The 23,216-nt window shown below is 42.1% G+C and overlaps 1 protein-coding gene across 1 annotated transcript in view; it reads left to right on the top strand.

The window, feature by feature from the left end:
* The window catches only part of PDIA5 (protein disulfide isomerase family A member 5), a 100,489-nt gene extending 90,857 nt beyond the window's left edge, over window positions 1-9,632 (top strand). Inside the window, exons 16-17 of the mRNA XM_035536920.2 lie at window positions 7,083-7,217; window positions 9,397-9,632. Coding sequence (XP_035392813.1) covers window positions 7,083-7,217; window positions 9,397-9,477 — 216 coding nt within the window. The 3' untranslated portion in view covers window positions 9,478-9,632. The remainder of the gene's footprint in view (window positions 1-7,082; window positions 7,218-9,396) is intronic.
* Window positions 9,633-23,216: the final 13,584 nt, after the last annotated feature.

Below are 23,216 nucleotides of genomic sequence, written 5' to 3'. Positions count from 1 at the left end.
TAAAATTTCTCAGAAATAAATGCTTAAAGAGGAGGGAAGAAGTTTTTTCTTTCATGGAAAGATTACTAAATTTCATTTTCAATCTGTAATAGTAGCTTTTTTTTCCTTCCCCTGGAGAAAGTTTTTTTTTTTTAACTTTAGCTGAGGATGGTAGCATTTAAACCCTATCTTCTTGTCAGTAGGGGTGGTCCTTTAATTAAACATTCAATTCTGCAGAAGCCAAAGAAAAATCAAATCACTCCAGCTGTGAATGGTTATAAATGGTATCTTAACAGGTGTCCTTTGGGAAACTTTGAGTCTTTACATGGGAATTTTGAAGACAAGCAAAACTTGAAGCTGTTTAAACCGTGTCTCTGGCTCTCCATATTCACAGGAACAGGGCAGTTTTGGCGCAGGAGCCCCCCCGTAGGGATGCGTGCAACACTCTGTACTTTTTTCATCATCTGCGCTGCTGGAGTCAGAGTTTTAAAACGCAGTGCTCAGAACATTGGCCCCAAATGTCAATTCTTGTTGGCCACATCACTGCTGGTGGTTTCAGCAGAAACATGGAGCCTGTGTGCTGGCCTGGGACAGCTGTTGTGGCAGAACAGTTCTGGGTGTAACCAAGGAGGGCTCTGGCATAACTCAGTGTGTCTGCGTGGCTTTGTGTATCCGGGGGCATTCAGTGCTATGAGACCAGATGAGTGGAGAGGCTCGTCCAGTGAATCAGTTAACATATTGCTTTCAGCTATTTAAAAAGAAAGGAAGAAAAGAAAAATCAACAAAACACCAGCCATCTGGAACATTCTTGCCTTGGGGAGCTGTGGCCTTTGCATACAGCTGCTAGGGGAAAGCCTTTGGCCTGTGCTTCGCAGTCAGAGTTTTGGCAATGACCGTGTACATCAGAAGATGCAAATGTGAGTATTGTCACTTTGCTGAACAGACCAAAGAGCAGGAAGGCACGTGCACTAACTTCTCCAGAGACTCTTGAAAGAGCACCAGCTAAATCTTCAAAAAATCTGCGATCTGCCTTTTGGCTAATCCTAAAGTTCAGCTTGAAGGAATTGATTTGTGATGCTCCAGCTGGGTTTAGCTGAAGGAAAGCTATTGACTCCTCAAACTCTCTCAGTAACAAATCTCTGGAACTCCCCCAGAGGGGCTGCTGTTTGACCAATCTTCTCCAGTTTCACAAAAGGCAGTTCATGTACAAATGCATTGACCTAGATCAGAGAACTGCAGCTGGAATCTAGTGAGTTTGTATAGAAACAGCAGTAGCAGAGATTGATGGAAAGACTGCAGCTCCTGAGTTGGTGTGCTAGCAGGGAGCTGCAAGTTACAGGGAAACTGGTAAGTCCCCAGTATGTATCATGCATGGGCTTTGTTGCCATGTTTTTAGGTTTGAACCATGGTTCAGCATCATGATACCTACTAAACCAGTGTATAGAGTTATCCGAATGAGTTAATATTTGAATTTAGCCAAGAATTTGATCTGTCTTTACTTAAAAAGGATGTGTTGAATTTCTTTTTAATTAGGCTCATTAAATATGGCAATGTTAGCGTTGTACATCTTGGTGACTACTAATGGATCTTCCCTTTGCAAATAGGCCTGCTTTGAGAATAGCTGATGAATTGCAGCCATGGTAATGCTGCTGTGGTACATCAGGACCTCTAATAATGAATCATCCATTTGCAAGGCCATTTGCATTGAAAACGGCAGCTGAATCTCAACAAGCTTTAGCAGGCTAGTTCATAACTGCTGTTAGGATCCAGAACAGGTAATATAAATAGAAACCCATGGAGTAATCGTAGAGAAGAATGTGCATCTGTCTTACTCATAGGTGCTTTTAAGACATTTGGCAACAACAGACTTTTTTTCATAATCAGGTAAGTGTCATCTGGAATTGACTATACTTTAAAGCCATTGCTTAGTAGCATTCTTTTCCATGCTGCAATCTTACATTTATTTTAATTTTTTTAAGCTTATCATATATCATTCCTTTCAATATAACTAACTGAATCAATATTCAGTTAGTTATTCGCTTCCATTTTCATAACAAAAGTCAATATTAGCTCCAGCAGAGATTTATTTCATTGAATCAATAAAGCAGTGTATGGCAGTACATATTTTAGCAGGAGAGAGGCTGGGATTGCAGAAGATATTTTTACTATACCATTGTGTGATGGCTGGGAGACAAACTGTTAAAAGGAAAGGGGTTTAAGAATAGAAAGGAGGAGTTACCTGGGAGGTCAAGGGATCCCACTTTCAATTTTCTACAAATCTGTTTGAACCACTAGATGTAATCTTGTTTCTTAGCTGCAAGATCCCTCTAGAACAAAAAGTTGCTTTCATAATTCTGTTGGAAGGCAACTCTGCTGGCTGTTGCCTGATTAGATGGTGCTGCAAATCGTCCTTTCTCTTCTGATACTTGCATGGAGGGGGAAAAAAAAGGCATCATCCTTCTGTTACATTTGAAGCATGAAGAGATCAGTGGTCACATTTTCAGCAGAACTCCTCTTCTACTTAAGCACCTAAATGAAAGTTCTGATTTTTGCAACAGGTCAGCATTCCTGATCAGACCACTTCATCTGAATAGTATGCCATGCTCGCTTCCTTTTTAAAGAGCTCTTTAGAGCTAGTTGTACATTACTCACATTCAATTCAGTGCAGAGTTCAGTTTGCAACTCTACAATTAAGCTTCTACTTCTTTGATAAAACCATAAAACGTTGCTGTGGGACTTTTCTTTTAAGATAAAGGTATTTTCCAGTCCCAGATGTTGCTACGGTGCTAAACTATACTGACTCTGGAATAAAGGACAAATGCATACTAACCCGATGTTGTTACTGTTATGCATACTAACCTGGTGGTATTAATTATTATAAGCTACATGCTAGTTGTGAGGAACTACCAACAACATCAAGAAAACTAGATGTATTCCAGGGAATTTCCTCTGAGGTCTGCAGTCCTCTGATTGACTTCCTTTTCATTCAATAACTGTTTTGTTTCTGCTACAGTTACTGAACAGGATGGTGGTAAACCTGAACAGCATTGTCTCTGGAGAGAGAACTTCTGTATAATGACGTGTTGCCAATATTTAAGGCAGTGCAGCTTTGGGTTATAGAGAATCCATAACCCCGGGGAATTTTGTGCATGTTGCAGATAAAGCAGTGGGCTTTTCTTCTATATTTCAAAATGTTTTTTAGTGAATTTCTCCCTCTGGCTATAGGAAAGTTAGGAAAGCTCAAGCAATTAAATTTTAGCCCTAACAATCAAACCTCCATAAAATCGATCCTGTCTTCTGAAAGCTGTTACACTGGATTTTTTTCTTCCATGATGAACATACATACACCTAAGTCTTACACCAGCTCTTGCTGGTGAGTTTCTTGCTCACAGATTTTTCACATTTTTTTTTTCCTCGTAATTCATGAGAGATGATGCCAAGTGTCTTGGTTCCTGGATACATATCAGGGATGTCTTATGTTTAATCTGTCTGAAATTTCTGGTTAAATACAGTCGTTTTTACAAGGCAAAGCATATTGGGTTTTCTACCCTTTGTTTTCCAGTGAACTGTAATGTAAGCAGGCTGCTGGCAGTTGTATTTGAACATCATTTCTGAGAATGGTGTTGAAGTCTTGAAACAGTTCTTGGTAGAAGTTTTTAGGGTGGTTGTTTTTCCTGACTCAGTGTCTTTCTTTAATGATACAGAAAAACTCATTGTCTGTAAGATTGAGGAGAAGAAAACATCCCCGCAATGTATGACTGCTCGCTTAGGCCAGAACTCAAGCAAAGACTTCCTTTTTGTGGGCTGCTGCTTTCTATGTGCAATACTTCAGTGTAGCGGTGATTCACCCTAACTGAGAACTGCTGTAGTAGACTACTCTGTCAGAAATGGAGTTTAATATTCACAGCCCATGAAAACACAACCAGGATGAAGCAAGGGGCATCAGTTCTGTCTGCTGATGTTCTGGTATGTTGTGGAGTTCACTTGTCTGAAATTGATAGAATGGAATTGGTTCTCGGTCCAGAAGTGTGGTTTGCTACAAGTGGTTTCCAGCATTACTTTTCTCTTTTTGCAGTGCACTATATTTGATCTTCCTCTGTGAGACAGGCAAGACAATTAGGAGTGTGATGCTATGGTAATGAGTGCATAGAGATGGTAGCAACCTCTATATTTAGGCTGTCTTAACATTTCCACTCTAAAGTAATCACTCAAGCTTTCCTAAGTACTCTTACTCAGCTTCTGTTGGCAGCAGGCATTTGAAATCCAGCCCCAGGATGCAGTCTTGGGAATTAGATGCGTCTCTCTGAAATTTTGTGCAGGTCTGTATGAGTTACAAGTCTCCTGAAAATTTCCATTTCTCTTCTCTCACTGGCTGTAAAAATAACTGAACGGGAATGCATGATCTGAAGAGCTGGGCTCAAAACAACGTTTGTAGGAGCAGCAGCAAGTCCATGGGGTTTTGTGGGAGCTTGCATCAGGAGTGCTCCAGAGAATGACAGACCATGGACGTATTCTCCAAATGCTACTCTAGGTGTACACGTCCCTTGCTGTTAGGTCTGTAGAGTTAAGGCATAGTGTTAGGGTAACGTGACTGTTGCAGCCAGACTTAGACTGGGATCTTTGTGCCTTACTTCAGTGTATGACAAATGCACACAGATGGAGCAGCTTAGACTTCCACGTGCTGTAGAGGAGAGCTGTATCTCAATCAGACCACTAAGCATTTCTTTCAGAAGCCACCTCCTTGTAGCCCATCAGTCATCTGGTTTGAGGCAATAAATAAATGTGTGCTGAACAAGGTTAAAAGTGGTTTATAGAACTGCATTCCTCCACCGTGCTGTCTCCTCACTGCAGGTTATTCTCACCAAAAGCCTTTTGTAAAGGAAGTTGGGCTCTTTCCTCCAACCAAAGCTGGCCTAGATGATTCCAGGGAGGTACAGTATAACTTCCAGTCTACTAAAACCTAGTTTTCCTAATCTCCAAGGTTTTAACTAAGAACAGATGCATCATCAGTCATTGACAGTTCCATGTCTCAGACTGACTATGAAGATCTGGATGAGTGCAGATATACCTGCCACTTTTTCTGGCTCTAGTCTCTCCCTATGTGATATTTAGAGCAGTTGGAAAAAAAAATAGTAGTTATTCTTCCTGCTTTCAGTGAATTAAGACTTCTAGTATTTTTTGTAAATTAATACTGTGACATCAAATAAATGTTTGTCTCCATTGTGAGTTTTCCTTTACACAGAAGTAGCGAACAGGGCTCTAAATTTTGGCTGACTGCTGAGGTCAGGAAGACATAAATACTTAGATGAAACTCTTTTGCAGTGTGTTATTCCTAACTGTTTGTTTTAACTGGCCCTGAATGAGTAGGAGTCTCTCTGTTTACAAGGAAAAAAAAAAAAGGTGTGTTCATAGAAGCAGGACTCTTGAGAGTTTCTGTTAATAGTCTTATTCAAGTTTAAAAAAGGAAAACAAATTATTTAGGAATATTGCACACTTTATGTAGTGTCTCCCATCTGAAGATAGACCCAAGTGAGATCCTACTGAACATTGTCTTATCAGGCTTTCAAAGCCAAAGCAAATTACCTGAAGTTGGCTTTGCCAGTCTCTTCAATTGCTGCTAGGTTAACGAGATCGGGTCTTCTCGTTTTGACGGTGTCACCATGAAACTGGAGGGCATTAAGTGATCTTTTAATTATGGAAGAACAGTTTTACTGCATCCCTAGAGTCATGCAAGCAAAAGGTATTTTGCTCAGATGTTTGAAAATGGCACGTGTAATGAAAATTTGAAGATGAGATGTGGCTGCTATGAAATTAGTACTTGATACATTGTAACCCACAGTTGCAAAAATTCTTCTTCTAATTTGTTGTGTTGTTTTTTTGTTTCCATAGCTTATACTTAAAACTGCTTGCTCTTCAGCAAAGCCCATAACAGGGCTGTGAAGGCAAGCCTGCATAGCAGCAGCGTGCGTTCGTTCGGAGCCAGAACTGCCACTCACCGAGCAGCCAGTGTGAAATGACAGCAGAGGGCTCTGCTGCTTGAAATAAAAGCCTGTGAATTGCATTTTGTTTTAACATCAAAAATGTTAAGTACAGCCCATTCTCAGTACTTCACAGGTTCAGGTTCCAAATGTCAAATGCTCTAAACTAGGGTTAGCCCGAGCTGACGCTCTGGGGTTGCACTTCCCTGCGCTCTCCTGAGGCAGGCAGGGGAGGAGGGTGTTGCTCTGCTGCGAGCAGGCTGCTTCCTCCCGACGGTTGGTTTGTGTGACAGTAGCATCTAGAGGTTTCAAAAGGAATTAAAGCCCACTTTGCTAATGGCTGTGCAGAGCATACCGTGCCCCTACATCAAAAGAGGGGCAAAAAAAAAGACAGGAAAGAGAACAGATGAAGCCAGGCAGGGATTGCAAAAGTAAGCAACCTACTTCTCTACAGGCACTGCTCAGTAGACAACCCTTTGGCCTCTCCCCTATCCCCATTGTCCTTGGAAGAACTGAACAGGGTTCATGAAAGCTATTTGGGATAAAAATCACAAATCTTAATAGCTTGTGAGAGTGAGCTTCCGTGGTTGTCCATGACCAGCAGAGGTAATGTTTCCAGGCACTGGTCGTGTCACAGAAAGGAGGTTGGGTTAGGTGGGTCCTTACGGTTATCGGTGTCACCCTGTCGCTGTTCATTACTTAACACTTAAAGTCCTGCAGTGTGACAGCACTGTGACCACCATGCTTGGACTTCATTTTGGTTTAACTAATGCACTCTCTGGATTTCCTGCTTGGAGTCTAGCGCAGAGCTTCGCGAGGAGGCCAGGAAGGTGATGCTGTGTGCTGGGAGCTGAACCCACCTCGCAGCCGTGTGGGCCAGATGCTGCACAGGCACTGCAGTGTTGTGCCGGGAGGAAGCAACTTCTGCTTTCCTCTTTGTGTGGTGTGACCCAGTGATGACCCTCTGATCTTCCTGCACAGCTGAGCCACCACAACAGCAGTTGCATTTTTGGCAGAAGACGTAGGTCTCTCCCAGCGTTAGGTCTAAGCTGCAGCAGCACCGTGACTGTGAAGTGGAGTCTTCCTTTGTCTTCTGCTGCCTCACGCTGATCTCTTGCATTTCAGATCGCCTACGCTGCAGTGGACTGTGCCAAAGAACAGAATCATGACCTGTGCAAGCAGGAGGGAGTTGATGGCTACCCCACCTTCAACTATTACAACTATGGGAAATTTGTGGAAAAATATACGGGAGAAAGAGGGGTGAGTAAAAGCAGGAGTCATCACCTGATAAAGGGAGGAAGGTCTCCTCTGCCAGTACTGCCTCGCAAATGAATACTGCAGGGCAAATTTTTATCTTACTGAAAGGATATTTAACTGCTTCTGTTACTAACTTACATGGATGAATCATTGCGTACCACGCCCCTGTACATCTCTGTATTACGAATGTACTTGGTCTATTTTAGGAATGTGAGAAGAGGAAAATGGAGTAGATTTGGTAATGCTTTGTTACATATTTTATTCTTTAAGCTGAAGTCTGCAAGTGAATTTGGACTGAGTGAAAGCAAGGGATTTATTACATGGGCTGCAGCTAGGTGCAGAAATGCCAGAAAATACAGATCTCGCTCCTGTCAGTTCTGGATCTGGATCATGCATACACTCTAAACATACTTCAGTTCCACTAGGCTGCCAAACGGTGACAGACCATTCATTTTTGTAGCAGGGACAAAACTGTCCTTTGGAGACCAAGGGAAGCTAAATGTCTCTTTCTCACTGAATCAGATTCACTCCTGGAACTCAGGATGGAAAGACCAATTGTGCCATCTAGCCCATGGACTGAAGTTTCATTCTTTTGTCCTGCTGTGGCCAGCTAATTATATGCTATGAGTGCAATGGGCAGAAATAGCATAATGCCTTCTGTGGTTGTAAAATGCCTCAAAATAAGGGAGCCATCTAATTATTTGCATGTCGTCTTTGTCGTGAGCTTCTGGAGGGAGGTTATTGCTCAGCAGTGATTGATTGCTGAGAGAAGCTAGGGTCTACAAGAAAAAAAACTTGGGGACTTCAAGCTATCCAGTGGTTTTGCTACAAGAGCCTGCATGAAAGTCATTGCTGCTGTTACAGCTCACCAAATTATAGAGCAGCATGAAGGGAAAAAAAAAAAAGCCAAATTCTGAGGTTGTTTGTCAGTCAGGATCTTAGAGAATTCTTCATGGAGCTTCACCTCCTTGTTTTTTCCAGCATTAGGACCACAGTAATGACCATTTTATGGAGCTGATCCAGGCGTTGTTATGGATACTGCCTTTCGTTCAGATTGTGGATCTTTTCTTAAAAGTAAAGATGGGTGCAGTAGCCAACAATTAAGTAAAATTTTAGCCATAATCTTCCTCGTATTTCTTACCCACGTGTATGGAAATGATATATGAAAGGAGGGATCTGTGGTGGCTGATTAAAAAAAAAAAAAAAAAAAAAAAAAAAGAATTTAGCAAGACAGGAGTGGTCTGAGGCCACAACAGTTGGGAGGTGATTATGCCCGTGCTGGAAAGTGGACTGACTAATCTTTTGCGTGCAGCCAACCCTTTATTGGGTAAAATTAAATTACCCAACAAGAACATTGCAATCTCTCTGGTGCTGACAGCTGTGTTCCCTTGTTCCCTTTCCACCTCTCCTCAGTCCCATGCTCTTCTGCAGGATCCAGTTAGGTTTAGTTATCTACTATGGTGGTAACATCGGAGGCAGTGCTTTGCACAGTGCTTTTCGTGGAGTTTCCAGGTCTGTTCACACATCTGTTTCAGTTACAACACCTTTTGAACCACCTTTTACCTTGCAAAAGAAGGCATTCAACAGCTTCAGAAAATCAGAAGTTTTAAGTTGTTAAAATACAAAGGTCTAGGCATTCAGATTTCAATGTTTGACCATAATTTTGATAGTAACTTGAAAAAATGTAATTCCCTTCATCTGGATGTGTGAATCATTAGCAAAACTATTATGCGATGAGGAACAGCGGCGAATGTGTATACAGCCAACAAATGATCCAATAACAGCTTTCAAAATGCCACAAATACATGTGCATACAAATAAAGCGTGTCTGAGCGTTTTCAACAAAAAGGCATAGGTGGCATTTCTGGGGACAGATTTTACCTTGTCATCTGAGTTTTAGGGCCTTTCTCCTTGTGGCCCCATCTCTTCACAGTTTCTCATGAAAAATGCTGGAATGTGGAATCTGTGTTGGTTATTTTTCCCCTTGCGTTTCAGCAGGGCAGTGCTGGACCAGAGTACTGCCTGAGGAGGCAGTGCAGAAGCAGTAACTGGTCCATAGTTGATTTTCTGCCAATTTCCATGCATAAGCTAAAAGTGGTCTTGATGCATAGTTTTGATTGTGGATTTTTTTTAAAAGACCCATGTTTTTCTGTTTTTTTTTTTTTTTTTTTTTCAAAAACAGGAGTCTGGATTCACCACTTTCATGCGAACCCTTAGAGAAAGAGACCACGAGAGAGTAGGAAAGAAGAAGGATGAGTTGTAACGTCTGCCTCAAAAGAAGCTTTCCGCTGCACTGTGAATCGTTCCAGGTCTTTTGTTAATGCACCTGAGACTTCACATATTCTCAAGACAGAGACTTTTTTTTATAAACAGCCATGGCCATTTTGTACAATTTTGAAATAAAGTGAAACTACAAGATTTTTAAAAGGAAAAAAAAACTAGAACGTTGCCGTAATGTTTTAAAGAAAACTTAGCATTTTCTCTCATGTTGTGAGACTATGCCCACTGACACTCCTATGCAATATTTTTGTAGTCTGTAGTGTGTCTGTAGGTGTTGTTTGATAGGGTGATTTTTTTTAAAGGTATTGCAGTACATGTTAAAAAAAAAAAAGGGGGGGGGAGGTAGGGGAGAACACTTTTTTTTTTAAAAACCAGCAAAGGATAGTGGGACTTGTAAGACACAGATTATCCAAATGCAGTTTTACATTCTTGTGAAATAGTTACATGTTCTTCAGTGAGATTTGGGGAAACAATGTTAAGGTGCTCAGGGATAAATAAGGTATTTGAATTAATGAAGACGTTGACATTGACCAGTCCAGATCTGTTGATTTCATTTAAATCTCGCTATCAGGACTGTTTACATACCTTTGTAGAATGTATTGAGTTAATTAAGCCAAGTATCAAAAATCTACACAGCATGGGTAAAATTAAACTAAGCTGCCTTTTTCTGGCATCAATACTGCCAAATGCCTCTGTAAGGTAGGAGTGATTACCTTCGAGGGGTAGACAGTTACCCTTGTAGGGTATACAGCCTCCCTTAAAAATTATGATTGGGCCGTATGAAATATTTGTTGGAAAGTGTTATGTTGAACAGCTTTGATAAACGCATAATACTTCTGATAATGCAGTAATTATGTATATTAATGTTTACACTCCAAAAGTTTATCTGCTTTTGTATGTTGGAGATTTCCTTTTTGTTTGTTAAGGAATTGCATAAACAATCTCTTAGCCAAAATCATCACTGTAAAAACTGTATTAGCAGCAGCAGCAGTTGTGTTACACTTGATGCTTTAAAAAAAAAAAAAAAAGACATTGATCTGGAGGTACTTATGTCTTCACAGGAGGGAAGAAGGAAGGGCAGGAAGTTGTGATTCACTTTGAATGAAAAATAAATTTAAAAAAGATAATTACTTTTATTGTTAATCAGCCTTGTTCAACTTGGATTGCCCACCTCACCACCTCGTCTTGCTGCGGGCAGCCTGGTGCCCGGCTGTGCTGGGTGGCACTGCGGGGTGCCCAGCTCTGCGGGGATCGGCGTCTGTCCACCTGGGCACTCAGCAGGTGCACAGAAGAGCTTTTTACAGTGAGGTACCGTGCCTTGGCTCTGACATCTCCCTTTTGCTCCTCAAGCTGCCTGTCTCATTGTCTTTTGCTAGTTTGGAGGCTTGGTGAAGGCCATGTTAATGGACAGCTCAGCGCAGTGCTGCTTAGGGTGGTGGATGGCAGCTCACCTCCATTCCTCGTGCAGTTTCGTCCTCTCTCTTGTCCAGTTAATGGCATTGTATGGTTGGTGTTTGTTAAGCTGCTGAAGACATTAGTGAGTAATCTGGAATACCAGCAGCCTGATTGGCCTCGTATGGTTGCCAGCTTGTTAACTATGATATAAATTTAAACACTGATGGAGCTGTGCCAAGTATGTTCTCTTACTAGGCACCTGATGAGTCTCTTCACTCAAAAAAAAAAAAAAAAATCAGCTGCCTGGTAGTACATAATATCCTAGTGTGAAAGTAGCTTAATTTATTAAGTCTCTGACTTTTTTTTCTTTTGTGTTAGCATAGTTGCTTCATGTTGTGTTCAGTGCTTTTGGAGAAGGTCATGATAGTTCTCTCTTTCGAGCTATCCTCATGTTTGGTAGCATGTGTTTTGCCCTCCATTTAAGAAGTAATGTATATTGATGCCATTTGATTCGAAACAGGAATTCCTTTAATTCCTTTGCTTACTAGTAGTCTATCAAGTATGATAGTTCAGAACTTACTGCAGTTTTTTTTTGATCTGAGTCAAAGCAGCTGGCACTAAGGAAGGCAAATAGCCTCCAGAAATGCTTGAGCTGTAGGCTGTTGCTATGTTTGTGCTAATTGCCGAGAAATGCAGACTTCTTTTAAAGACAAAAAATAAATCAATGAAATCATAGCTTGCCAATAGTGATATCACTTTTCAGGATCATTCTGAATTACAGGCTTTCGTAAACGTTTAGGATAGGACAATTGCACACTGTGCTTCAGACAAGTAATTCCTTACAGCTGGTTATACCATAATAAAATTAAATATAAGGATTTTTGTTTTTCCCTTTGGTCTTTTGTCAGTTACTTCTTGGACTCAAGCTTTTGTTTTTTTTTCTTGGCTAATCATGTGTTAATGCACAGATATAAAGTATTTGAGAATACATTAACTTCTGTTACAGGGTCACGACTCATCTGGTTTATAGTCTGATTTTTTTTTAAATCCAGTTCTGAATACCGTAAACAATTACATCAAATGGCTGACAGGAGTCTTAGTTAATGTGAACTAGATTATGCTATGATCTAGGAGCTTTACTTTCAAGGCTGTTTAATTAACAGGCCGGGTTTGAATCTCAGTTACTCTGTTGTAATTCTGTTGCCTCCAGTAAAGAAAATGTTCAGTGCTTGTATTTAGTAGTGAAGTCAGCTTGTTTATATTTGTTTTGGTCAAATTAAGATGAAATTGATTTTTTTTTTCTATGAACTGTGAATAAGAAGTATCTTGCATATAAGAGCTCTTATTCTGGGTAAAATGGCCAACTGTTCAAACAGACATTCAGACTTTCCAGGCAGTCGTGGTGGATGCATAGCTTAGCCATTCATAAGCACATGGGAATTTCTGCTGTGGTTAAAAATGAGTAATCTGATCTTTCAAATCATGAATCATTTATCAGCAAGAAATTTAATTGCTGATAACAAATGGGTTGCAGTGAATCAGAGGTTCTGCTCTTGCAGTTACCGGTTTGGCCTTTCAGCCTTTTAAGGGGTGTTTGATATCTGCTACACAGTTAACCCTAAACAGATAAAATCTTGTTGAGGAAGGGTACATGTACACCAGCAGAGAAGTTGAGCAAGCATTGTACCCTGTTTTGTTCCTCAGAGGGTTAAGTGAGATGTAAATACCCCACTGGTTTGTGCTTGACCTGTTTTGTAGTCAGACCAAGTTACTAAAGGTAGCAGGACCAAATTTTTGTGCAGGCTAGTAGGAGCTGCATAAGGAGGTGGTTCTTCTATCTAATGAAAGTGCCTGAGATGTTGGATTTGTTTCATCCAACACAGGAGGGGAAAGGGAGCCCGGACAACATCCCCGGAGTGTGAATACACTGGGGTATGTGAGACCCAGGTTGGAGCCCCAAGTTTGAGCACAGGGTTGTATCGTAGCCCACTGCAACCCAAGCAGATGCTTTGGTCTGTGCTGTTTTACAGGGTTATCCATCTAACCCTGACCCAATAAGCATGTCATTTGCTGAAACTAGAGCAACTCCTAGAGGAGAGACTAGAAGAGACTTGCTTTCTAGTCTGAATCAAGAAAAAGCAATCTAGCAAATCTCTATTTCCTCTTTCTTCCTCCTGTAAAATTGCATTCTGAATCTGATATCCCCATTGACACCACCCTACCCCCCACCCCAAACCCTCCTAACTAGTTGCAGTTGCATAAAACAGCCTTGGGAATTTCTCTCTCTACTCCCACTCAGCCCAAATTAGCCCCTGAAATTTTGCTGACTTAAATTCCTCTCAATAGCCATCCACTAAGCTGGATTCATATTAATGGTCAAAGATTACAGGGGCAAGGTTTATGTTCTTACAGCATTTAATTTGGGAGTAATAAGGGAGATGCAACTCCTATTATGAGTAAGCTTTAAGAGAATGCTTCAGACAGAGTCTCCTTTCTGATGGAATTGCTTCATGGTTGGTTCTACTTTTGAAGATTTACAGCTTTTCAAAAGAAAATTCAAGACGTGGTGACTCAGTCTACAGGTGTTTTCATAGTCTACTTTAAAAAATAAAAAGCAAAATTGCTCTCCATATTCTTGATAGTGTTATGTTAAGAGAAAAAAAAAATGTTGCTTTTATAGATTTCCTAGAATAATACTAAACCCCTGCCAACTGCGTTTTACAAACTATGAAACAAGCCATTCAGTCAGAACGATGCTCAGTGGAGCAGGGACTGTTGTCCACGTGCACCTCATTTTAATTTAATAGGCTTACTTCAGTGTGATTGGGTCTGTAATGTTACACTGGGATTTGCGGGAGTAAATTCTGGAAACTGAGAGAGGGAAAAAATTAGCTTTTATCAGCAGGTGCTGAGCACTGGGGCCAAATGCTGGCATTTCCTTTGCCTTTGGCAGCCCAGCATCAGTGAGTGCTTCACGGCTCCGCTGGAAGCAGGCAGAAGCAGCGCAGAGCCTCGGGTGCACGGCCCTTTGGCTAATCCAGTTGTGTACATAACTGATTGGAAACCCAAACGCCTCCTGTTATTTTCTTTGGCATGTCATGAGAAGATGCTCTGCTTTCTCTGTGCCTCCTGCTTTTATTTACTGATTGAGAAAGGAGGGTACCTGGGTGTTTCTACAGAGGAAATGACTCCAAGTACCGTTTTATCTGCTGGCAAGCACGACTCCTGGAACGCCTGCCCCAGTGCTGCTGGAATACTCCCTGCGAAGCAGCCCTGACTGCCCCCGCTCTTGCCAAGGCTCTGGCAGGTACTGTGTGTGGATATGATGCAATGTTGCAAAAAACAAGGCAATATCTAAAGCAGCGATTTCCAGGCCGTAGTTTCTGAGGAGTAAAGCTGAACTGTAAACTCTGTGCACTCATCAGCCTGCTGTAGCTGTTTCTGAGGTCATTGGGGGGAAAAAAAAGGTGTCAGCCCCAGATTTAGGCAGTCGTTGCTCCAATGCCAACTTGTAATTTAACGCAGGAGGATGTCTAGGTGTTACCACTTGGCTGCATGAATTGGTCCTTGGTTTGTGAGATTCCTGCCCTGGAACTCCTCTGTCCTTCTGCCCAGAGTACTTGCCTCTCTTGCAGGGGATGATGCTCCTTAAGGAACAGTTTGTGCGTGCCTGCTTGGAAAGCATCACAGTGCTAATTATTCTCATTAGATTTTGGCCACTAATAATTTATCCTTCCTACTGCTCTTGAATCACTCAGTAATGAGTACCAGTTAGTCAGATGTTGCGGATACTGCTCCCTCCCTGTCTACAACACAATTCCCTTCAAGCATTCATCATAAGAAAAAGGCTTCTACGTGAACAAAATCTTTTCAAATTAGTCTCTGGTGCCCCAGTTAAGTGGGTGTCTACATCGCAGGCATGCAGAAGAGCCTTCTTCATTAATATGTGCAATTCTGCGTGAGCTGATTAGCTCTTGCAGCTCATTTGGTAGCAAATGTGTAAATCCGTCACACTCTAAATGCCAAATATGTGCACAGCTAAATGATGGAGAAGTATAAAACACGGCGGGAGTTGGAGACTTTACTTGTGAAAAGAGGACCTTATCGTGTGCATTAAATTGGAGCTCTGGATCTATCTAGAGCATTTATCACTCCTCTGCTTTGTCACCTTTCTGCTTGCAAAATTAATAATTCTTCCCACCGTGTTGATGGTCCTTTAGTATGTGTGGGTGTTTAATTTTGTGCCTAACATTTGTAAAAGACATATGATATCTGGTCTCAGTTCCCATAAAACAATAGCCCTAACAGTGCAGTCTTCCTTGCACAGCACATGAAACCAAATTAATCAGTTGCTAACTATGTATTATTAATAACCCAGTTGCCATCACTTTTCTTGTCTTTTTTTTTTTTTGTGACAAACTTGGGAAGAGAAAGAAGAGAAAAAACTGAAACGACTTTTTTTTTAAGAATGTATTTTCAGCCAGAGCAGCCTTACCCAATTAAATGAATGCAGCCGTGTATCTGCCCACACATGGGCGGCACTAAAAAATTGTCACCTGCACAGGGGGAGGCTGGATTTACTGCTGCAGACATTAAGTGCCCTCAGTCAGTTACGCTGGGACAAAACAAGAAGATTGGCCTGAAGAGCTTCTAATTTACGCGTGTTTTTACTTCTTGTGGCGCCAAGTAGCTGCAGAGCCAGCCAGGCTTGTAGGCCCGGGCCTGCCAGCGCAGGGCAGCAAGGCGCCCTCCCCTCGAGTTCCTCTCGGTGTGCAGGGGAATCCCAGCACAGGCCCAGCTGGATCTCTGCCGAGAGCAAGGTTTTGGCATTATCTTCTGGCCATGCAGGCGATGGGGAAAGAGCTTCCCCTGTCCCATAGGCAGGGGTTCTGCAGGCTGTGTAGGTGGTGGTGGTGCTGAGAGCAGTGGGGTGGTCTGGGGCTCTTGGGGGGTCTCTGTTACCCTGGTGCGGGTCTCTTGACAGTTGAGAGGGCAAGGGGGCACACAGGGATGGACAGGTCTGCTGAACAAGTAGGGGCTGAGGTGAAATGAGGTAAAATCTCAGAACTTTTGCTGGGTAAAATATCCAGTGACTGGCTAGCAATAGCTCTCCCTCACAGCTGTGTGAGGTTGGGTGCTTTTTCTCCTCACGCCATATTTCTGTCATGTCAGGAATCACAGTTGCAGTGTTTTCCTCTTGTCTCTTTCCAACAACTCTGCTGTGGGAAGCCAACTTTCTCCAAGCTGAGCATAAACTGCTGTGTATAGGATAAGACTTCCTAGGAAAACGTGCATCATAATAATAAACGATACCCTCCTATAGCATCCACGTTGCTGGTGAGGGACACTTTACTCATGTACCCCACTCTCTGAGCATAGAACAGGACAATCAGGTCCAACATTTCCTATTGCATCCCCAGAATTTGCCAAGACCTCTTTTAACAGCCTAGGGGTTGCTTACAAGAATGAGAGCAAGGGCAGCTGTGCTTGGGCTGGCCTGCAGAGGTGATGTGGTCTTCCCCAGTGACAATGTGGAGAAGACAATTTGGGCTGAGGCCTTTTTTCCCTTTCCAGAGTGGAGCAAGTTGCCTTTGAGGTAGATCTTCCCTGATGCAGGGAGCCATGGGAGAGCTGCTGCAGAAATACAGAGCCTCTGCATGATGCTGCCGAACTCCCAGCAGAGGTCCCTTAGGACTTATGGGTCCATCACCTCTGCAGGAGATAGTAACATATCAGAACATATCAGAAGGATAACTCCTTCTGTTCATAAAATCTACTTCTCTGCCAAAGCCTTCTTTAGGTGAGAGAGCAGAACAAAAAGAGGGACTGCAGAAGTAGAGTTCACTGTGTAATAGTCGCCTCTCTCCAGTGAGGTACCATAGTATTAAGTGCATTAGGTTTATTTTGGATAGATGTGTAATCTTAATTGTTGTGTATTGCTTGTATTGTAGTCCCAAGATCTAGGTCCTCATTATGCTAGATGCTGTACAAATATATAAGAGACTGTCATGCATGGAAAGGCTTTTATTATGTAAATAGTCAGGTTGGAAAAAAAGAAGTGGTGTTATCTCTGTTTTACAGATGAGGCAGTGAGAGAGGGGAAAAAAAAAAACATTTTGCCCAAGGACACACAGAGTCTGTGGGTCAGTGCTGGACTTGAAATTCAAGTCTCGATTTAGTTTCTTACCAGTTCTTTCAATTTGTGTACTGCACACAACATAATTAAAAATAAAAATGAAGCACAAAGACAACAATACCATGTGTAATTTATCTCTATCTGGAACAATCAGTCGGTACCTCTGGGCCAAATCCTCCTTCGCTTTTCCCTGTTTCTCCAAAACTTGTATTTCTTTCATGCCTTATACCTGTCATCACCTTACAAGTCACGTTACTGCACGCTTTGTTCTCTGGTTTTCTGCAACATGCATCATTTTTGAGTTGGACTACCGACCTGCTAGGGAAAAGGCTCTTATTTTATATGAGGCCTAGTTCCATTGGAGCAGCCTGCTGAATTTGTATTCTGATCCTTTTAAAAATTGTTACTAGCAATGTTAAGAATAAAGTAAAAAGGATGCGTATGCATTTCTGCCAGTGAATACAGCAAGGCATCCAGTATGTTTACAATCACTGCTCAAGCGTACCTGCTAGTCAAAAATACAAATTGATGTAAATAAATAATCTATTCTGAAGACAAATAAAACATGAATTTCATTCAAAAAGCACAATGTATTTTGTTTTGTGTACATCAATGTTTTATGCCTGGCTTTAGAAATGACTGGTAGGAGAGAAATGTAGGAGTCAGGGCAGTTAATGGAAAACTGAATAAAATGGAATTGGCATTTACTAAGGCTAGATAATACCAAACTAGCTCAATAGCTGTCTTTGATATAGTAACTAATTAGCTAGACAAAGAAGGAAAATCCGGGTGTCCAGACTTCAGTAAAGTAGCTGATTAGGAGCTGTGTGTAAAATTACATCCCCTACCTGGAAAAGTCCGAGATTTTTAGAGCACCCACAAGGCATGCAGGGTGCTAGAAGAAGAGAAGCTGAGCTGTGTTGAAAGGGAGTTATCTGGAGTTCCTAGGACTCATAATTATTTAATATTTCCCTAGTGGCAATGTGGAAAACAGAGGTGTCTGATAATTAAAATTTATTGAAGTCACGAGTTATGACGTTTCATCAGTGCAGGGAAGGTTTGCAACTCCATACAGCAAGAACCAAATGTCCCTGTGAGTGAGGTGACACGAGAGGTCAGAGAGCTGACAGCAGAAAAACTCCTGCAGGAAACCAGCAACAATGCAGAAAGATTTCTCTTTGCCCCAATGTGGTGTGGGGATGGAAAAGGCAACCGAAACCCTAAAACGTGGTAGGAGAGACATCTCCAGCAGAGAAAGGGGAGTATGAATGCCCTTGTATAGGACCACAGAAAGACTTTGGGATAATACGCAACCATGATCACCCGTATTAAAGAAAGTTGGATTCTTACTGAAGCTGGTACAGAAAAAGAGCTGCTGAGATGACAGGGCACTGGAGAACTTCTTAGGAAATGGAAGTGTGTGTACTGTGCTCGTTTAGCCTGGCAGCTGATGGTTGGTATGAGGTTTGATCTCTCTTAAATACCTCTGGTAAGGGAAATACTAAAACTAGGGGGCAACCTTGGTGTAAGAACAAGTGGATATAAATTACCACAAATAACTTGTGCTGTGAATTCTGTGTTGTTTATTCACCTGAGCATGTAAAAATTTGTGGTGGTTTCGCCCAGCTGGGCAGCTGAACTCCACCACAACCACTCTCTCACTCCCACATCTAAGGAAGAGGGGCAGAAAATACAATGGGAAGGGCTCAAGGGTTGAGATAAGGACAGGGAGATCATTCACAAATTACCATCGTGGGCAAAACAGACTCAGCATAGGGAGTTTATAATTTATTGCCTATTTCTAACAAACGAGAGCAGTGAGAAACTAAAAGAAAACTACAAACACCTTCCCCCCATCCACCCTCTTCTACCTCCTCCCCTTGAGCGGCGCAGGCTCCTCTCTATGGGCTGCAGATCTCTTTCAGGCCACATCCACCTGTCCACCGTGGGCCTCTCCACAGGCCGCAGGGGAACTTCTGCTCGGGTGCCTGGAGCACCTCCTGCCCTCCTGCTGCACTGACCCTGGGGCCTGCAGGGCTGCTCCTCTCACATTTCTCACTCCTCTCTCTCCCAGCTGCTGTTGCACGGCATTTTTTTTCTCCCCTTTCTTAACTGCTCTCCCAGAGGCCCAACCAGTGTCACTCATAGCTCGGCTCTGGCCAGCAGCGTGTCCCTTTGGAGCAGCTGGAGCTGGCCCTTATGTAACATGGGGCAGCTGCTGGGCTCTGCTCACACAGGCCACCCCTGCAGCCCCCCACTACCAAACCCTTGCCACGTCAGCCCAGTACCAAATTGTGGCACAAAAAACATACCTAGTTTTAGCATGAAGCTCACAAAATGTATTAAATAGATTATTTGATCCAGTTGCCTGTAGTAACCGGGGACTGGATTTGATAACCCAGAAGGTCCTTGTGGGCCTATGCCTTAGTATATTCCTGTGTCTTACCGAGTTTCTGTTACAGTGAGCTACCACCTCTATCTTATAATCATATTAGATATTACAGTCCCTAATAATCCTTTCAGTCCTAAGAAACCTTTATATCCTTCTGAATTAAATTTCAAATAGAACATCCTAACTGTGGATTACAAAGCCATATGTGTTTATTTCCTACTCGAGTAAGTTTGTTGTAGCTATTATCATAAAGACAAATTTCTTTAGGGACTAAGAGTTCCTTGAATATAAACAAGAGTGTTTATGGCACAATTTTACTAGCAAATAATAATATTCTTATTTATTATAATTGTTTAAATGGCACCTAATGAAATATTTGGCCTCATTAAGTGATCAGCTTGGAAGGACTTTCCGTCATGTGAAAATATTTAAATACAAAGTCTGCAATGTGTTCGGTTACAGTCATGTAGGGAACTAAAGGGATTATATGTTACTAGGAGTATATTCATGTGGCTTTCCAGATCAGCTTCTTCTACCAGACAGGGAATAAAGTAGAAAAGCCCCAAAGAGAGATCATTACTGTAGGAATGGCTTGGGACGTGATCATCAGAAAAGCTCACTCGTGTTATTTCTTAAGCCCAAAGTGCTGATGGCCTTGTAAATAAAAATGCATTAACAACATGCTGCTTTTCAAACTAATTGAGATGCAGCATGAAGATTACTTTTCAGAAATATGATGTTCTTTATGCAGGAGATCATGCTGGGGCCTACTGCAACAAGGGCCATTGGGATAACGCTATTTTGTTCTATCATCTGCATTTATTACCTTTGAGATACTTTATGTGACGTTACGAGGTGGCCTCAGACTTGTAAAGCCCTTGAGAATTAAACACTATTGTTGCGTGAAAGAAACTCTTGTGCCCAGCACAGGCCCTTAAGTCTGAATCAGTGGAGAAGCATTTAAAACAGAAGCAAGGAAACAGAAGCAAGGAAACTGGAGATTCTGCTGATAGTTTTCATGACCTTGCTCGCACTTCTGTTAGCAAGAGCAGTTCATAAGCCTGGAAAGCAATGGCTTTGGTATTAATTTTTCTAATTTCTTATTAGTCATTTGAACTAATATAATCTTAGCTCATGTGATTAACTTGTCTAAAACCTTTCAAATCAGATGTAGTTTTTTTTAAAGTGCAAAGCTGTTAGAATATCATGCGTTCTTAGCCCATGTCGTGATGTCAGGAGCCTGATTCAGAGTTTTAAGCACTCGTGATGAAGTTGGGCTGCACTGAACATAAACTAACAGACACTGATTTGATATATCTGTGTTTTCATGAGAATTGGCATTTCTGTAGAAGAAATGGGAAGCACACTATTGCATTATTAGTCTGGTTTCCAGCTAAATCCCCAGCTTCAAGCACCAAACTTTAAGAAAGATATAGAAAAAGTTGGCAAGGTCCAGAGAAAGGAGCAACAGAATTATAAGGATGTTTGGTAAACATAAGTTTTAGGAAAAGATGAAAGGCTTTGGATTTGATTAGTCTAAATCAGAGAAGGCTAAGGAATATGGTAGAACTTTTCCCCATAAAAATGGGTTACAAAGTGGATCAGAGATCTGGTATATTCCACACCCACTGGGTTTTTAATAGTTTAATTTGCTACAAAGAAAGCTGAGGTAGAATTTTCTGAGTGACCTTTAAGGGTCCTTTGGCCTCTGTGCCTCTCCTGTGACTCCATCACTGCAGCACAACCATTGCCATCTCCTCAGGTTGGGTATTTTCTCTCTGGGAAACCTTATTTAGAAACCATGCTTAAACACTGTATAGAGAGCCCGCGAGTTTATCCTCCCTACCTCTAGTCATCCAAAACCCCAGTGGATAAATGAGGCTGCTCCTCTTGGCTCCCCCTGTGGTGACTGAGGGGCAAAAGCAACAAACAGCTTCACAATGGGCAATTTCGGTGAGAAAAATCCCATCCTAACTTGTCTCGGCTGTTGTTTTTATCTCCAGCTGGCTGATGGCACATTAAGCAATCACAAGCTTTGTTATTTTGCTGCACCCATGAAAAGGCTCCTCACTGCCATCTCTGAGGATTTTGACACCACAGGGATGTACCTGGCACCACTTCTCTTCAACCTCTGGTGCTGTCCATATCCACTTTTGTGCTCCTCTTAATCTCTTTCTCTCTCCTCCTTTCCCAACACCTACATTCCTTCACTTGACTTGCCTTTGTACTGACTGGATTTACTTCTTACAAATCTTACTTTTATCTCTTGCTTCAGCTTTCCCTAATTTATTCCCTGTGTGGTACCCTCCAACAATGTTTTACTGCTTCATTGTCTTAGGGGAGCCAGTGGGACAAGAAAAAAAAGATATTTAAAATGTATCTGGCTTGTTAGCCATGCAAATTCTTAAATAACAGGTATGATTTAAGTTCACTGTGAGAATTGGAAGCACTCGAGCTGTAACTTCACTTCTGACTCTGCCACTGCCTCCCTCAGTGACCTTGTGAAATTTGTTGAACCTTCTGGGGCCAGGTTCACCTGAAAATAAAGAACATTACCTTTTTTTTCCCCTAGAATGTGTAAGTATTAACTAATAGATGTGTATATAATTTTTTAAGTTCTTTTTGTATAAATGTAAAATGCTTGTCATTTTGCCTTCAAAGCATTTACAAATGGTCAGGAGAATTTTAGGGTTGAAAGACAAACAGTTCACAAGAACTAGAAATATTAAAGTGACACACGTATGCACTTATCACAGACCTTTCGGCAGCCTCTAATTAAGCAATCACTACTTCTCAGCATTTGGTAGATGCTATCATACCCTGTTAAATTGTGTAGCAGCTTGTAATGCTCTGCACTCTGTTTGTACAGGATAAGGACTCTCTAGAAATTATTTAGATTAGTGTATTATCTTCCTAACATACACTGCAGTTGTGCCTCCTCAGTCAGGATTGAGATGTTCCTGTGCTGAGCTCTACAAAAGCCCAGCAGGGACACCGTTTCTTCCTGGTAGGCCAAGATACTAACTTCAAATAAGCTGCAACACAAGCAATGTATGGCAGGCTGCTCATGGAGCCATTTTACCACAGCACTGGGCACCGGGCTCACACCGCCTGCCTCAAGACCGAGGTGAGAGATGGTTTTACCACAGCACTGGCACCTGGGGTTGCTGTGGGTGTCCACTTACAAGTGACGCTGCCTAGAGAAGGCAGACTTGAATTTGGAGAGTGTTCGTGTGTTTTGGTGCTGCCCTGCTGGCCACCTTGCTCCGGAGTGAGGCTGAGCAGAACCAGAAAGCCCAGAGCGTGAGGCACGGTGCCTATACCTGGCACTATGCGGTGCTGCAGCCACTTGTACAGCTCAACCAGCAGTGGACGGGGAACTTAAAGGGTGTTAGCAAGGAAACAGGCTGCTTCCCCTGGAGATCTGAGTTGGCAGACTAAAACTGCATGATATGGCAGGGAAACAGTAACAATAAAGAGTAATGGAGAAAAATGTTCTTGTGTTGGTGAGGAAAGCTTTAAAATAGGAGTCTCACTTTAGGATTGGTAATGGGATTTTCCATTTTCGTATCGTCATTCAGAGTCATTTGACTGTTATTTGACTGGGAATGAGCAAAAGGAGCACTGGTGATACTTGTGTCGCTTCTCCCTGCCCCGCAGCCACGTCAGCCACTCCGTTGGGAGGGCGCACCTCACGAACCACACAGTGCCAAGCAGTGCCACGTCCCACAAGCCTTTATTAAACTGAGTGGAAACCACGGCTTTATTGCACGGTGACACACGAAGAGCACAACACAGC

Source organism: Cygnus atratus, chromosome 6, assembly GCF_013377495.2.
Source record: "Cygnus atratus isolate AKBS03 ecotype Queensland, Australia chromosome 6, CAtr_DNAZoo_HiC_assembly, whole genome shotgun sequence".
NCBI lineage: Eukaryota > Metazoa > Chordata > Aves > Anseriformes > Anatidae > Cygnus > Cygnus atratus.
The sequence above is the reverse complement of the archived record's forward strand: the minus strand, read 5'-3'. Positions and strand labels throughout refer to the sequence as shown.